This window comes from Cetorhinus maximus, chromosome 10 (genome assembly GCF_964194155.1).
Source record: "Cetorhinus maximus chromosome 10, sCetMax3.hap1.1, whole genome shotgun sequence".
Classification (NCBI taxonomy): domain Eukaryota; kingdom Metazoa; phylum Chordata; class Chondrichthyes; order Lamniformes; family Cetorhinidae; genus Cetorhinus; species Cetorhinus maximus.
The window spans coordinates 16,125,882-16,141,074 of NC_135888.1; the positions used below are offsets into that span (position 1 = coordinate 16,125,882).

At 41.1% G+C, this 15,193-nt stretch overlaps 1 protein-coding gene across 8 annotated transcripts in view; it reads left to right on the forward strand.

Moving 5' to 3' along the window:
* The window catches only part of gpr107 (G protein-coupled receptor 107), a 153,196-nt gene that overhangs the window by 96,630 nt on the left and 41,373 nt on the right, over positions 1-15,193 (forward strand). For 2 of the 8 annotated variants that reach the window (XR_013577737.1, XM_078550051.1), the window contains one exon: positions 14,957-14,974. The exons of the other annotated variants lie outside the window; for them this stretch is intronic. Coding sequence is in view for 1 of the 2 variants with exons in the window: in XM_078550051.1 (XP_078406177.1) it covers positions 14,957-14,963 (7 nt within the window). In the remaining variant the exon portion in view is untranslated. Of the gene's footprint in view, positions 1-14,956; positions 14,975-15,193 lie in introns of those variants that run through there. 8 annotated transcript variants of the gene reach the window in all.

The following is a 15,193-nucleotide window of genomic DNA, read 5'->3' on the forward strand; positions in this document are numbered from 1 at the left end:
TTTCACAAATCTTTTTAGCTTGAGTTTCTGTAACCTTTCCTCGTAAGCTCATCCCTATACACTTGAACACATTTGTATCGCTTTTTGTTTCACCCTCCTCACTACATGCTTGCTGAAGTGTGTTGTCCACAGTTGTCTGGAATATGGCAAGTGTATTATAACCAATGCATTATAAAGCCTTGGCCTACTCCTATTGACTTATTACTCTTCTGGCTATGTATCCAACTTTCATTTTGAATTGCTGGACCACTTTTGTGTCAATATTGGAAGGGGTGAGGATACTGTTCAATCCTAATGCTTCTTGCTTGCTTCTGAAAGTCCCTGTTCTGTGAATTGCAAACTTGGGTCATTCATTTTCACCTGTAAGCGTTTAGCAGCTTTGAATTTGATTTGTCCCTTGTGCAATTTCACAACAGATTAAAATCTCCCCATCATTAACTGCATTCTTTATCCCTTTTGCATTTGCCATTTTAATGTTGTTTCTGCAGATTTCACAAGCTTAATTTGACTTCTACACTTTGGTCATTATGTAAATTAGAAATAACTTGGCTGCAGACATCAACCATATAATCCTCCATCAAGCAGCTGTTCCTGTCTGCTATGACACCTGTCAGACTGCAATTCCTTAGCCATAATCTACCTTTAATTCTCATGGTTTTGCTTCTATCAGAAGTCTCTGTGTGACTTTTCTATGTCTAAACTACATACTTGTAATCTGAAAGAAGTTAATGAGATGTTTCAAGCGGAGCTTTCCCTTCTAAGTTGATGTTTTATGAAGCTATTTCTGTACAGGTATTCTTCCAGTCAATGCCATACAACTGTTTTTATTCGTCCATCTGTTATTCATTTTGGCTCTGTGGTTGCCTGCATCAGATTTTCCTCCCCACCCCTTTTTGTTTTAAGCTTGATTTCATTCCGATCCTGTGAAATCTCACCACAGATCGTCTCTTATCTCGAGTTTCACTGCAGCTCTGAATCCATGTTGAGTTTAAATGAAAAGCAAGGAATATTGTTTACTCTGAAATCTTCTCTCAGTAAATGGGCCCAGGGCAGATGTGGTTTGCTGAGTGAGATGTCCGTCCGCAAAGTTTGAAGAAACTCAACAATTTGACCGAGTCCTTGAGGGCAGTGGATGTTCAAGTGCATTACATCAAAATTCAATTGCATACATGTGTACTGTAGCCAGTTAACAGTGCACAAAGAATGGTGCATGAGCCTGATGAATTGGGTGTTTCTGTGAACCTGCACTTCTTTCTCTCACCCTCTCCAAAACAAGACAGCTTGTTGGAAAAAAAAGTCTAAAATGTTCAGATTTCACTACATAAAAATGTTGATGTTAACATGTCGACAGCAGTTTTTAATCTCTCATTGCACTTCATTCCACAAGAAGTGCGCTGCTGGACATGTGATGCCAGCGCTGATTGCTGTACACTGTCAACTTTTGGTGGGTAGAGAAACATTGTAGAATGTAATGAGTTAATTGTGCAGTTTAATTTTACACTGTTTCTCTGTTAATGTGTAAGTAGGACATAGAAATGCCCTGACATGGTTTTCTCTGATGGGGTGCAAGCTCCGCATGCCTCCATATGTTAATTTTAATGAAATAATTTAGTTAATATAATTGTGACTCTTATTGAGCAAAGCAGAAATGTCAAGCATTAGGCTGAGTTGCAGTTATTTGCTGGAGTGTGAATCGTCTTCAATCTGCCTGTTGTGCAAATCTTTATTATGTAAATGGTTTTGGGCTCATGCTGTTACATTCCCTGATTTTAAAAACAGAATTGCTGAAAAAAACACAGCAGGATCTGAAAGAGAAAAAGTAAGTTAATACTATGGTTTAAAACTCTTCATTTTCCAGTTTTAATTTGGAAAAGCAGTATTTGCAGCTTTAACACAGCCTGGCTACCTATGGTTTCACCTTTTGTGAATACTGTTCTCTGCAGTGCCCCTCTGGGTCAGAGAGGGTAAAAGGCTGCTGTCAGGGTTGTGATGATGCTGCAGTGGACCATAAGACGTAGGAGCAGAAGTAGTCCATTCGGACCATCGAGTCTGCTCCTTGATTCAATGAGATCATGGCTGATCTGATAATCCTCAATTCCACTTTCCTGCCTTTTCCCCATAACCCTTGATTCCCTTACTGATTAAAAATCTGTCTACCTCAGCCTTGAATATACTTAACCTAGCCTCTACAGCCTTCTGTGGTAAAGAACTCCACAGATTAACAACCCTCTGAGAGAAGAAATTCCTCCTCATCTCTGTTTTAAATGACAACCCCTCACTCTGAGATTATGCCCTCTGGTCCTAGACTCACCCACAAGGGGAAACAACTTCTCAGCATCTACCCTGTCAAGCCCCCTAAGGATCTTATATGTTTCAATAAGGTCACTTCTCATTCTTCTAAACTCCATTGAGTACAGGCCCAACCTACTCAACCATACCCAGGATCAACCTAGTGAACCTTCTCTGGGACTGCCTCCAATGCCAGTATATCTTTCCTTAGATAAGGGAACCAAAACTGTTCACAGTATTCTAGGTGTGGTCTAACTGATACCTTGTACAGTTTTAACAAGACTTCCCTATTTTTATACTCCATTCTCTTTGAAATAAAGGCCACCATTCCATTTGCCTTACCTATTATCTGCTGAACTTGTATGCTAGCTTTTTGGGATTCATGCACGAGGACCCCCAAATCTCTCTGTGCTGCAGCTTTATTCAGTCTTTCTCCATTTAAGTAATATTCAACTCCTCTATTCTTCCTGCCAAAGCGCATAACCTCACATTTTGCCACATTATACTCCACCTGCCAAGATTTTGCCCACTCACTTAACCTGTCTATATCCCCCTGTAGACTCTTTATGTCATCCTCACTACTTGCCTTCCCACCTATTTTTGTGTCATCCGCAAACTTGGCGATAGTACATTCATTTCCCTCATCCAAGTCATTAATATATATTGTGAATAATTGTGGCCCCAGCACTGATCCCTGTGGCACTCCACTAGTTACAGATTGCCATCCTGAAAATGCCACCCGTATCCCAACTCTCTGTCTTCTATTAGTTAGCCAATCATCTATCCATGCTAATATACTACCCCCAACACCATTGGCTCCTATCTTATTAAGTAGCCTTAAGTGTGGTACCTTATCAGTAGCCTTTTGGAAATCCAAATGTGTTACATTTGCTGGTTCCCCATTAGAATGTCTTTGATCAAACCTGAAATCTGTTGGGACTTTATGCCTCAGTTACTCACAAACGCTGTTGAATCACTATCTCATTGGGAATGCAGCCCGTTCTCCTCCATTCCTTTGGAAACTTGGGAAAATGGCAAAAAACTGCTTTGGCACTTTTTGAGGTTATTGTATCTGGACCAATGGTGTAGGAAATGGGGCCAACAGACTTTTTAGACCCACCAATCCTCGATAACTAGTAGGAAAACATTGTTGACCTCTGGGGAACCCACATGTTTTACACAGTGACAGCTTGCTTTTATATAGCACTTTTAATATAGTCAAACATCCCAAATAGAACAGAATTTGACATCAAGCTACATATGGAGCTAGTAGGACAGATGATCAAAAGCTTAATCCCTAGCCAACGACTCCATCCCTCTCTATGGCAATTGCCTGAAGTTAAACTAGACCATTTGCAGATGAGCTGAGGCATGGGCAGAATCTAGTGATGTCACAAGGTAGAAGTAGCCAATCTTGGTGATGCAGCGGTTATGTAATTTAAAACTCATCTCCGGGCCAAATACGACACCAAAGTTGCGAACAGCCTGGTTCACTCTCACAGTTTCCAGGGAGAGGGATGGAGTCAGTGGGTAGGGAACAGAGTTTGTGGTGGGAACCATAGATGATGGCTTTGGTCTTCCCAGTATTTAGTTGGAGGCAGTTTCTGCTCATCCAGTACTGAATGTTAGATTAGCAGTGTAACAAATTAGAGACAGCCAATATATGGTCTTCGATTAACTGAACATCCCATGTTTTAACTTGGTGAGGTAACCTAGTGTTCACCTGTGAGAAAATAAAAGCACTACTGGAAATCTGAAATACAAAAAAGAAATGCAAGAAATTCACAGCAGCTAATCAGCATCATGGGTCAATGTTTCAAGTGTATCTGGTCATTAGAACTGACTTGAAACATTTTCTCGTGGATTCTGTTTGCTATATGTTTCTAGCAGTTTTTCTCTTTGCTGGCTTTTTGTCTTCTACAATAGTAACAAGTACGATTGGTGTCTCATTATCTGTACAATGTACTGAGTTGTTAATATATTAATTCACAGATTATAAAACAATACTCAGCAGAGTTGCAAGTTTCTGATATTGCCATCTGCTTGTCATGAGGGCGCCTTGTTCACTTATTTTTCTATATTAATGAGCTTAGTTACAAATTTTCATTCTGCAAGCGATTTAGTTACAAATCTTCATTCTGCAAATCTTCATTCTGCAAAATTCAGCAAACTTTACTTAATTGAAGCAAAAATTGAATACTTTGAGATTACGAAGGAGATTGCCTAAATTTGTCCAATTAAGTTGGATATTGCAGTAAATGACTTATATCCTAGGGATTATACTGTTAGGAGTAAAAGGGAACTTTTCTGTCCTCAGGATAAAAAATTTAGGAATAATTTGCTCAGTTAAGTCACAGGAGGAGTCAATACAAATGTTCCAAAAACAACTAAATGTACTTTGGAGGCAAAAGTGATTAAGGATAGGGTGAGAAAGTAGGTTCATGGAGTTGAGAGTTATATCAAAGAATGGTTCTATTAGCCTGTTGCTCAAATTCTTACAATTTTCTTTAAATTTATAATGTTCAGGGCATTTCTGATTAGTATTACATTTATAATTCAATGTACAGCTGAACTAAGGAACAATTTTCATGCTATAACCCCATGACTAGTTGAAACTAGATTGAGAATGCTTTACGTCATCTTTTATAGGACTATTAAAGTCAGCAAACAGGAATTGTTCATCCTATCTGCTTTGACTGGGTTTGAATGCAGATCAAACACCGTCGTCCATTCTAGCCTCATTCACTTTAAAGTGATCATGCTGAATGGCTTGTTCTGTAGGGAGAAAATTACATTTTAATGCTAATGAGACGGTTGACAATTACACTCCCACCAAGAATTATTATTATGACAGTTGTGGAGGTGTTGATTAATTGTTTATAATCTAATTAATCCATTAAAAATTTGTATTGAGCATAAGTAATTACTAGATTTGACATTCAGCCTCTCCGTTTCAGAGTACCATTATGTACAAGGATGACTTGGTAGTTCAGATACTGCCCTGCCACAGGTGAGATTGTTAACCTCATTTTCAGAACAGAACATTTAATTGGGTTTATATTTTTTAATCCATTGTCTAGACATCCTGCATTGGTATTAACTGGACTTGGAAAGCAGTGACAGAAATGAGTCTGGAACTATTTAAAATGGTTTGACACATCACTGTACAAGATTGAAGCAGAGTGTTACAAAGGAACATAGGGCTCATTTTATTACAGTAGAATCTTGTCTGATACAACACCAGTAGCGGTGGAGTTTCGCGTGCACCTGTCCACTCGGTGAAATGTGTCTGCACTATTTGGTTAAAGTATTCAACAGAAGCTGGGAACTGTTCCCAAAGAAAGAATGGAAGGTTGCAAGGCAGGTTGTTTAACTTCTCCGAGCACTGCCGAAGAATTGACTAAGTCCAGAGAGGTCAGTAGCTTGCCCTGTTGCCCATTGATGTTGCTTCGATAAAGATAAAGCAAATGTAGGGAAACTAGACAAAAACACATGAAAAGAAAGGTGGAGTCTTCCCATCAGATTGTTGTCTGTATTATTCTGTGGATTAGTTTGAATGTTACGGGGTTGTCAGGTGGGGAAGAGTCGAAGGAGGTTGGTGAGAAAATGTGGGATGTGTTGGTTGCCATATGGTGCTTCTAATAGCAACAGTGCAACATGGATCGAGACTAACAGTTTTCATTCCTGTGTGAAATGTGCATTGGGGAATGTGAGAATAGCATTTAGTGAATGTGGAACTCAAATGAAGAGTGTGGAACATAGTGCCAGTTATCATAATAGAATTTGCCAGAAGTGAAAACTTATGAACAATGATAGAGTGATATAGAGTTGAAATGACTGTTAATTTCAATATGAATGAGACAGCTGAATCAGCAAACTGCATTGTCATAGGCCCCTGCCACAAACTTGTGTTCTCTTCCCAATAGTCCCACTCCAATCAGACTGCTTGCAGCCTTGGCTTCTTATTTGAGCCTGAGTGGAGCTTCTAACCCTACCTTATTGATCTTAGGAGCCAGGTGTACATGTCAAAACTTTTTTTTGGCTGTATAGAAGTGGAAATCCCCATGTACGTAAAATGCAAGACACCACATAGACACAATAACCAAACTTTGCAAATGTGAGATCTCTTTACACTCAGAGTGCGGTGCTTCCAACATACCAAAAGATGACAAGAACCACCCACACATAAAAATTCCAAGCCCCCAGGCACAAGCCTTTCTCCATAAAGAAGTTATTTACTTTTTAGAGTTTAACCTAATGGTTGCTAATGTGAAGGTGAAATGGGTTATGTGTTCTAGCAGCCTTTAGTTACAATTAACATTTCTATCAGTTAGAATTGTGGATGAATTGGGTAGGAGTTGTAGGAACCAATGAATGATTGGCCATGTCTTAAGAGGAGGATGACATGGTCAAAGGGAGCTATCTTAGTGGCCTGTGATCTGCATTGGTGTTGGGTAGTTGGAGAGGCTGAAGAACAGGACTACTGAAGTGGTAAATGTTTCTTGCTGTCCAGCTGGAGAAAGAAGCTGGGAAACCTAGAGATGTAAGACATGAGTTGCAAGTTGGGGTGTTTCCACAGAAATTGGCAACAGAAGTGGGTAGCAAGTTGTATGGGAAATATACCGTAGAGACTAAAATTGAACTGGAGTGAAGAAAGGTGTAGTTTATGGCGCAGCCGTAAACTAGGGGAGATGGTGGCGTAGTGGTAATGTCACTGGACTAGTAGTGGCAATGTCACTGCACTAGTCACATGGGTTCAAATCTCACTATGGCAGCTGGTGGAATTTAAGGATAATTAATAAATCTCGAATATAAAGCTAGTCTCAGTAATGGGTGACCATGACAAAATTCATTGATTGTTGTAAAAACCCATCTGGTTCACTCATGTCCTTTAGGGAAGGAAATCTGCCACCCTTACCTGGTCTGGCCTACATGTGGCTCCAGATCCACAGTAATCCACTCTTACTGCCCTTTTCAATGTTTTAGCAAGCCACTCAATTTAAGAATAACAACAAATACTGCCCTTGCCAGTGATGCCCATATCCCATGAAAGAATGAAAAAAATGGGGACAAATTTGAGTAATAGGCGAGGAGTAGAGGCCAGGAGGGGAATAGTACGCAGCTGTGGCAATGGTGAGGCTGGCAGGGACTATGATTTGCAGTGTGGTAGCCTGAATAGAAGTTGAAGGAGCTTGGTGGCTAGAAGTGTGGGTTCTGCACTCTCAGAAGTGGCTGGTGCACTGTTGGCTGCCCACCATCCTTCTTCAGAACTGGTGAACTTGGATGTCTCAGCCCTTTAAAGTCCCTGGACCTAGATGATAGTACACATAGTGCATCATAGAAAATTGCTACTCCCTCACTGGTAAAAATCTACCAGTTAGGAAGTTGCATTGTCATTTCAAAACTTGTTTCTAATGTGTGTTTGCCTGGAATGTGTTGTCCATGATAGAAGAGATAAAATACAAATTACTCCAGTAACACTTGGCATCTGGTTTGTGTTTTTGTTGCATTGTGTTGCAATTTATTTATATTAGTACATAAAGTAGGATGATTCTCCTCCATTCCCAATCTGATTTTTCTACTGTCAAACAGGGGCCTTCAAAACACACAGATTTTAGGTTGCACACTTACAACAAATAAGTTGAATGTCCTTGCAGTGTCAGTGATTTACCAGAGCAACTTCACCATGTTAAATATTTGCATGCAGTACACGTCATTATTAAAGTGGCACCTTTAAGAGGTAGTCAAGAACAGAATTTCAATTATTTCACACTCCCTGTAGGTTACATGAAGTTTTTGGAAAGAATGACAACTTGTACTTACATCGCGCCTTTAAAATAATAAACCTCTCCGAGGTGTTTCTTTCACAGAAGCATTATGAAGTGAAATTTGACAGAGTCACGTGATATTAGGTCAGATGACTAATAGATTGGTCAAAGAGATAGGTTTTAAGGAATGTATTAAAGGAGGAAAGAGAGCTACAATGGCAGAGAGGTTCAGAGTGGGACTTCCAGAGCTTAGGTACTAGGCAGCTGAAGGCACAGCCGTCAATGGGGGAGCAAATAAAATAGGGGATGCTCAAGAGGCCAGAATTAGAGGAATGCATATTTCTTGGAGCATTGTGGGGCTGGAGTAGATTGCAGAGATAGGGAGGGATAAGGCTATGGAGAGATTTGAAATCGAGGATGAGAATTTTAAAGTTAAGATGTTGCTGAACTAAGAGGCAGCGTAGGTCAGTGAGGGGTGATATATGAACCAGACTTGGTGAGTGTTAGGGTAAGGACAGCAGAGTTTTACATGACCTCCAGTTTATGGAGTTTAGAATGTTGGAGGCTTGGCAGGAGAGTGTTGGAATAGTCAAGTTTGGGGAGTAACAAAGGTGTAGGTTGAGGATTTCAGCAAAACATGAGCTGAGGTGGGGTGAAGTTGTGTGATGGTATGGAGGTTAAATAGGCAGTCTTCGTGATGGCACTGTAGTTGGAAGTTCGTCTTGGGGTCAAATGTCTGGTCCCCGATCTGGTTCAGCTTAGACAGTTACCAAAAGAGGGATTGAGCCAGTAGCTAGGGGACAGTGTATCTGCTGGGGATTGGAGACAATGGCTTTAATCGTCACAGTTTTTAATTGGACAAAATTTCTGAGCATTCTATCCTGAATGTCAGATAAGCAATCTGACAATTTAGAGACAGTGGAGGGGCCCAGAGAGGTCGTGGTGAAGTAGAGCTGGGCATTTTCAGCATACTTGAGGAAAGCTTAACAGGGTGAAATTATTCTGTTAAAGAAACTAGAAATCATCATAACATCGCATTCTGGTCCACTTTGTGTGTATGCATTTCTGGTTTGCACTATTTGACTTCCCTTCGCGTATTTCTGTCGACTTTATCTTCCATTATAAATTTGCATGTTTACATTTATAATGAATTTTGCCTATGTAAAACCTGTCAAACCATAATTATAAAATCTGATCCACTTGATGGCATTCTATCTTGCATGTGTACAGCTTCAGAGAGCCCCTCTGGAAAAAGTTAAGAGCTTGGGATGTGTTTTATCAGCAGTTAAATTCTTATTTCAGGTTCCCACTGTTTTCTAGTATTCTTTTGTTGTACGTTATTTCAGGCTCCAGCCTGAAATTACAAGTAAAATTAGCCATTTTACTGATCCTTCTTTGAGCCTCAATAATTATTCTCTCTACCTACACCTCAGCTTTTTGTGTCAATGACCCCCAAAAAGAATTTGGGAAGAATACCAGAGGGAGGAAATGCAGGAAAACATTTGGAAAAATATGTTTTCTAGCAAGTAAACAAACTTTGTTATTCCCTATCGTGTTCTTCTGAAGTATTTACTTGACTGCAGTCACCAGCACCTGAGCGCAGGCCTGAATCAGCATCGGTACCATGGTAACCCCAAGATGTGGCTGCACTGTGAAACGTGGAGGCAACAAATTCCTCACTTTTCAGTGTTTGATAATCCTCTCCCCATGCCACTGTTGAATATTTCCATCCCCCACTTGTCCTAACACCCCCCCCAGTTATAAATACCCGGTTCATAGTAATATTTTAGAGGTATTTTTAGTTCTGGGAAGAGTAAGATAACTGTAGAAAATGGGATAAATGCAACGAATGCAACTTGAAGACTATTACACCTAAAAGGCTGAGGCAATGTTGACTTAAAGGGTTAACAGCTAGTAGGGTAAGATCATTAAAAGCAGGTGGGCTTACTTAGCTGGAGAATTGGAGACGAAGTGTCTACACTGCTTGCAGAGAAGTGCAGCCCGGAGAGTTTTTTTGTTTTGGGAGTTAGAGCTACAATTAATTTAAAAGCATTCAGTGAGCCTTGGAAGGCTGTGTTGTCATGGCGATGACTGGAGCTTAAGGTTCTAGGGTTTCAATTTATCTGTGTTTTTGCTGTGGGAGAGAGTGCTCTGCAGCAGGGGAAAAGGTGCTGCTGTAGCTGGGGCTTAGGAGAAGCCCTGGGGAGCTGAGAAGGTCGCAGAAGGTCACTTACTCCACGCTGGAAAGGGCTAGGGCTCAGAAGAAACCCTAAGAGCCATTTGTAGCTTGGTGTAGCTGAGGAGATTGGAGCTTGGTGAAATCCAAGGGCAGTACCAGCCAAGTGAAGCTAGCCAGCTATTAAAGAGCTGAAATTGTGCGAGGAAGTAGAGGCTATAGCGCAGACTCGGAAATCCAGAGGAATGGAGCCTCGGAAGATGAGGTTAAAACCCTGGGAGATGTGCAGTCATTGAGGCAGGCTGAGTTGGAGTGGCTTTGAGGGAATTCAGAGGTTTAACCTTCGAAAGTGAAAAGTTTGGAGCCCCTTGTGAGAGAGACAGAGTTTCAACAAGATTGGTTGGCTCACAGTGCTTAATGCTCATATTAACCCTGAATGTTAGTGTAAGATAGATCTTGTTAATTGTTTTACCTTTTTGACCTTCTATAGTAAAGTTTATTTTTGTTTCTTCAAAACTCATGGAATCTTGTGGCTTTATTCTCTTCGCAAGTGTCTTGGATCTCTAACTTTGTCTACTTTAAACAAAACGTTTTGCTTAAAGAACAAGAACTCTGAAGAAGAATGTTACGGACTCGAAACATTAACTCTGTTCCTCTCTCCACAGATGCTGCCAGACCTGAATTTTTCCAGCATTTTCTGTTTTTATTAAACAAAACACCCTTGGTCCCTATTCAGATCTTGCCAAAAGCTTGGGAGTCTGGTCTAGGATCATAACAGTCCCCAACCCCTCCCCACCCCAAAAAAAAGACAGGTAACTCTTGATAGACACACTGCCTGCGAATTGATTTCCTAGCTGTGGGCCTTTCTCACTCTTTCTCTTCTTTTCCCTGCTCATCTACCACCAAATTCCTCCTGCTTCCATTCACCCCCCCCACCCTGCTCCCTTTGCACTTTCACAGTTCTGCTACGTATCTTATGAAATCTCTTATAATACCTCCCTTTATTCTCCTCTTTATAGGGTTATAGTGTCCTTCATTTTCTATTCTCTCCTCATAAATTGCATTCGCTGTTAAATGTTAATGTTATAAACCTTCCCAAGGCGTGTCCCAGTAGCATTAAAATTTAACACCGAGCCAAAAAAGGAGACATGAGAACAAGTGACCAAATGCTTGTTTGATTAGGTAGGTTTTAAACTATACGACAGAGGGAGAGGTACAGATGCTCACGGTGGAAATTGCCAGATTCTACTGTGACATCTGTACCTTGTCTCCTTAGCAACAGTGCTTGCTGTCCTTGCAAAACATTGGGATACATTTTCGTGCTTTTATGTATGTCAGTTTATTCAATATGATTTTTAAAGAAGAAATGTCTGGGATGGTACAGACCATTTAAAACATTTTTGACAAATAAGCCAAGGCTAAAGCAGAACTGTATTAAAACTGGCCCTGGGTACTTTCAAAATACATGAACATTTTATAGGATACCTTTTCTTCTTTAAATATTCAGGAGGAAAACGAGTCTGTTGGTAAATTGTTGTGGCAGCCTGGGCAGTGTAGGCTGCAGAGTGCTCCTCCACCTTGAAGGCTCAAGTTAAGGGAATGCCTTTCACTCAGGGACATATGCCGGAGCTAGTAGCTCCTCAGCTAAGTTACTCCAGTGTGTGATTCAAAGCAGAAGATCACTGTACCTCCCAGACAAGGGCTGGGGGATTAAAAGCAAGCAGAATACTTAGTTTCACTTGCGTTCAAGAGATCGAACGACTTGTTTCAAGTCATTCTGTGGCAACCAAGCGGGAGAACTCCTAAATTTACCCATACTGTGGCAGATGTTGCTGACTGATTTCAGCCAACGTTTTCTGATGTGGGTGCTGCAGTTGCTGTTAGTACTGTGGTTTGGAAGGTAAAATTGGCCAGGGTTCTTCTCCTAATTGTACAATGACCTCTAAGTGCACCTGTATCAGGACCAGAAGTTGTTCAAGTATTGAGGATGCTTTGTGCATCATGACAGAAAGACTCACTACCCACCTGTAGCCACATAAACACCTGGAAGAGGCAATAAAACAGACTAAAAAACCCAAACTAGTGTGGCAGGTGGGGGAGATGAGTTCTAGAAAATTTGTCTCCAACTCCTTTAGGCAATCCAAACTAGTTCAGCAAACCATATTAGTCCTAATTTATGTTACAAGGAGTGTACCCTCTTTTTTTTTAATTCATTCACGGGATGTGGGCTTCGCTGGCTAGGCCAGCATTTATTGCCCATCCCTAGTTGCCCTTGACAAGGTCGTGCCTTCTTGAACTACTGCAGTCCATGTGGTGGAGGTAGACCCACAGTGCTGTTAAGAAAGAAGCTCCAGGATTTTGATCCAGTGACAGTGAAGGAGTGGCGATATATTTCCAAGTCAGGGCAGTGAGAGGCTTGGAGGGGAACTTCCAGGTGGTGGTGTTCCCATCTTTCTACTGCCCTTGTCCTTCTAGATGGTAGTGGCCGTGGGTTTGGAAGGCACTGTCAAAGGAGCCTTGGTGAATTCCTGCAGTGCATCTTGTAGATGGTACACAGTGCTGTTAGGATTGCCTAAAGGAGTTGGAGACAAATTTTCTAGAAATTATCTCCCCCACCCACCAGTACGTCGGTGGAGAGAGTGAATGGCACCACATCCACAAACAATCAAGCGGGCTGCTTTGTCTTGGACGGTGTTATTGTGTTATTGGAGCTGCACTCATCCAGGAAAGTAGGGAGTATTCCATCACACTCCTGACTAGTACCTTGTAGAGATGGTGGACAGGCTTTGGGGAGTTAGGAGGTGAGTTACTTGTCACACGAATCCCAGTCCCTGACCTGCTCTCCTTGTAGCCACAATATTTATGCAGCTAGTCCACTTCAATTTCTGGTCAATAGTAACCCCCAGGATGTTGATAGTGGGGGATTCAGTGATGCTACTGCCAGTGAACATCAAGAGGCGATGGTTGGATATTCTCTTGTTGGGGATGATCATTGTCTGACACTTGTGGGGTGCGATTGTCACTTGCCACTTGTTAGCCCCAAGCCTGGATATTGTCCAGGTCTTGCTGCATTTGAACATGGACTGCTTCAGTATCTGAGGAGTTGCAAATGGTGCTGAACATTGGGCAATCATCAGTGAACATCCCCACTTCTGACCTCATGATGGAAGGAAGGTCATTGATGAAGCAACTGAAGATGGTTGGGCCAAGGACGCTACCCTGAGGAACTCCTGCAGTGATGTCCTGGAGCTGAGATGATTGACCTCCAACAACCACAACCATCTTCCTTTGTGCTAGGTATGACTCCAACCAGCAGAGTTTTCCCCCTGATTCCACTTAACTTTAGTTTTAATATGGCTCGTTGATGCCACACATTGTCAAATGCTGCCTTAATGTCAGGGGCAGTCACTCTCACCTAAAACCGTGATCTTTGCCCCAGCCAGAACAGGTCCAACTCTCTCTTGGGAGCATGCAGCAAATTTGTGTTCACCGCACAAGCCATAGGTCCACTGTTCTCTGGGAAAATAAATACTTTCTGCCATCCAGTCTAATTTTGCCCCCATGTAACTTGTAAGCATGACCTCCGCTACCCAGTTGAAATAATTTATCCACATAAACACAGTCTAGTCACTTGATTATTTTATAAACCTCAGATCAAATTGCCCAAGTCTGCACTTCTGTAATATAAATTTACCTAAGTGGCTGAGGTGTTTTAAATTGGGAATCAATCTTGTGGCCCTCCTTTGCATCATTTCCAAAGCCTCAATATCCCATGTCCTATTAGGGGACTAAACCTGAACACAATTCTAGATGAAGCCTAACCTAAGTCTTTTAATGGCATGTATTGTCTTGTAGTGAATTGACCTGTGAATACAACCTAGTACCCTATTAGCTTTAAAAAGATACTTTGTTGCATTGATATTATGCAGCCCAGATAGTAGTTTGTGGGTGGAGTGAGCAGTGATGCTCAACATGACAAAATTTGAACTTTTTTTTTGCCTTTCTCTTTCACTTGTGGGGAATATAAGGAAAATTGCATGATGACACTGGCTGGACCTAATTTTCTACCCATTGACTGCCAAAAATAGATTGAGCTATAGGCTGTGAAAAACTGTACAAGCCCTAAATCTGGGGAACGCTGCGAGTGATTGTTGACAGTTCTTGTGCCACAGGTTACTGTGATTTGTCTCAAGTAGCAGTTATCTCATTAAATGTTTCAGTGCAAGATTGAAGTCACACTTTGTAAAGCATAATCAGAAGTAAGATATGAAATTCGCAAATAAAATTTAATATCTCATTTATTTAATGATATGTTTTTTCACGTCTTTCTGGATGTCCCGAAGTGCGTCTTATACAGTAAAAGCAGTCACAGCTGCTATGTAGGTTAAAGCAGCAGCAATTTTATGTGTACTAGTGCCCCATAATTAACAGTGAGATGAAGAAACAGTTGTTCTGTTTTTGGTGGTGGCGGTTGAGGGAAGAATGTTGGCCAGAACTATAGAACTCCCTGCTCTTTTGCAAGTAGCACCTTGGGATTCTTAACCTCCATTTGCTTAGGAGGACAGTACACAGTTCATCCAAATGGTAATACCTTCAACAATGCAGCACTCTCACAGTACTATGTTAAAGCAAAATATAAAGAATAAATGGTCAAATGCTTAGTGGATCAGTAAGTTAACATCTCAAGCTGTACCTGAAATATTAACCTCTGTTATTCTTTCAGCTGTTGATTAAACTGTTGTGCATATTGAGCATTTTCTGTTAAAATCTTTTCTTGTTTTCCTCACTTTTCCCAGTATAATTCACTATAAATGGACACCTTCTGTGCTACAGCTGGAGATATAAAAGTCTTGAAACACACTGCTACACTTAAAATATTACACTTGCAAACTTCTGGGGTGTACTCATTTATTGCTGGTTTCTTCTGACCTAGGGAAGAAGCTGGGGTCTCCAACCCACA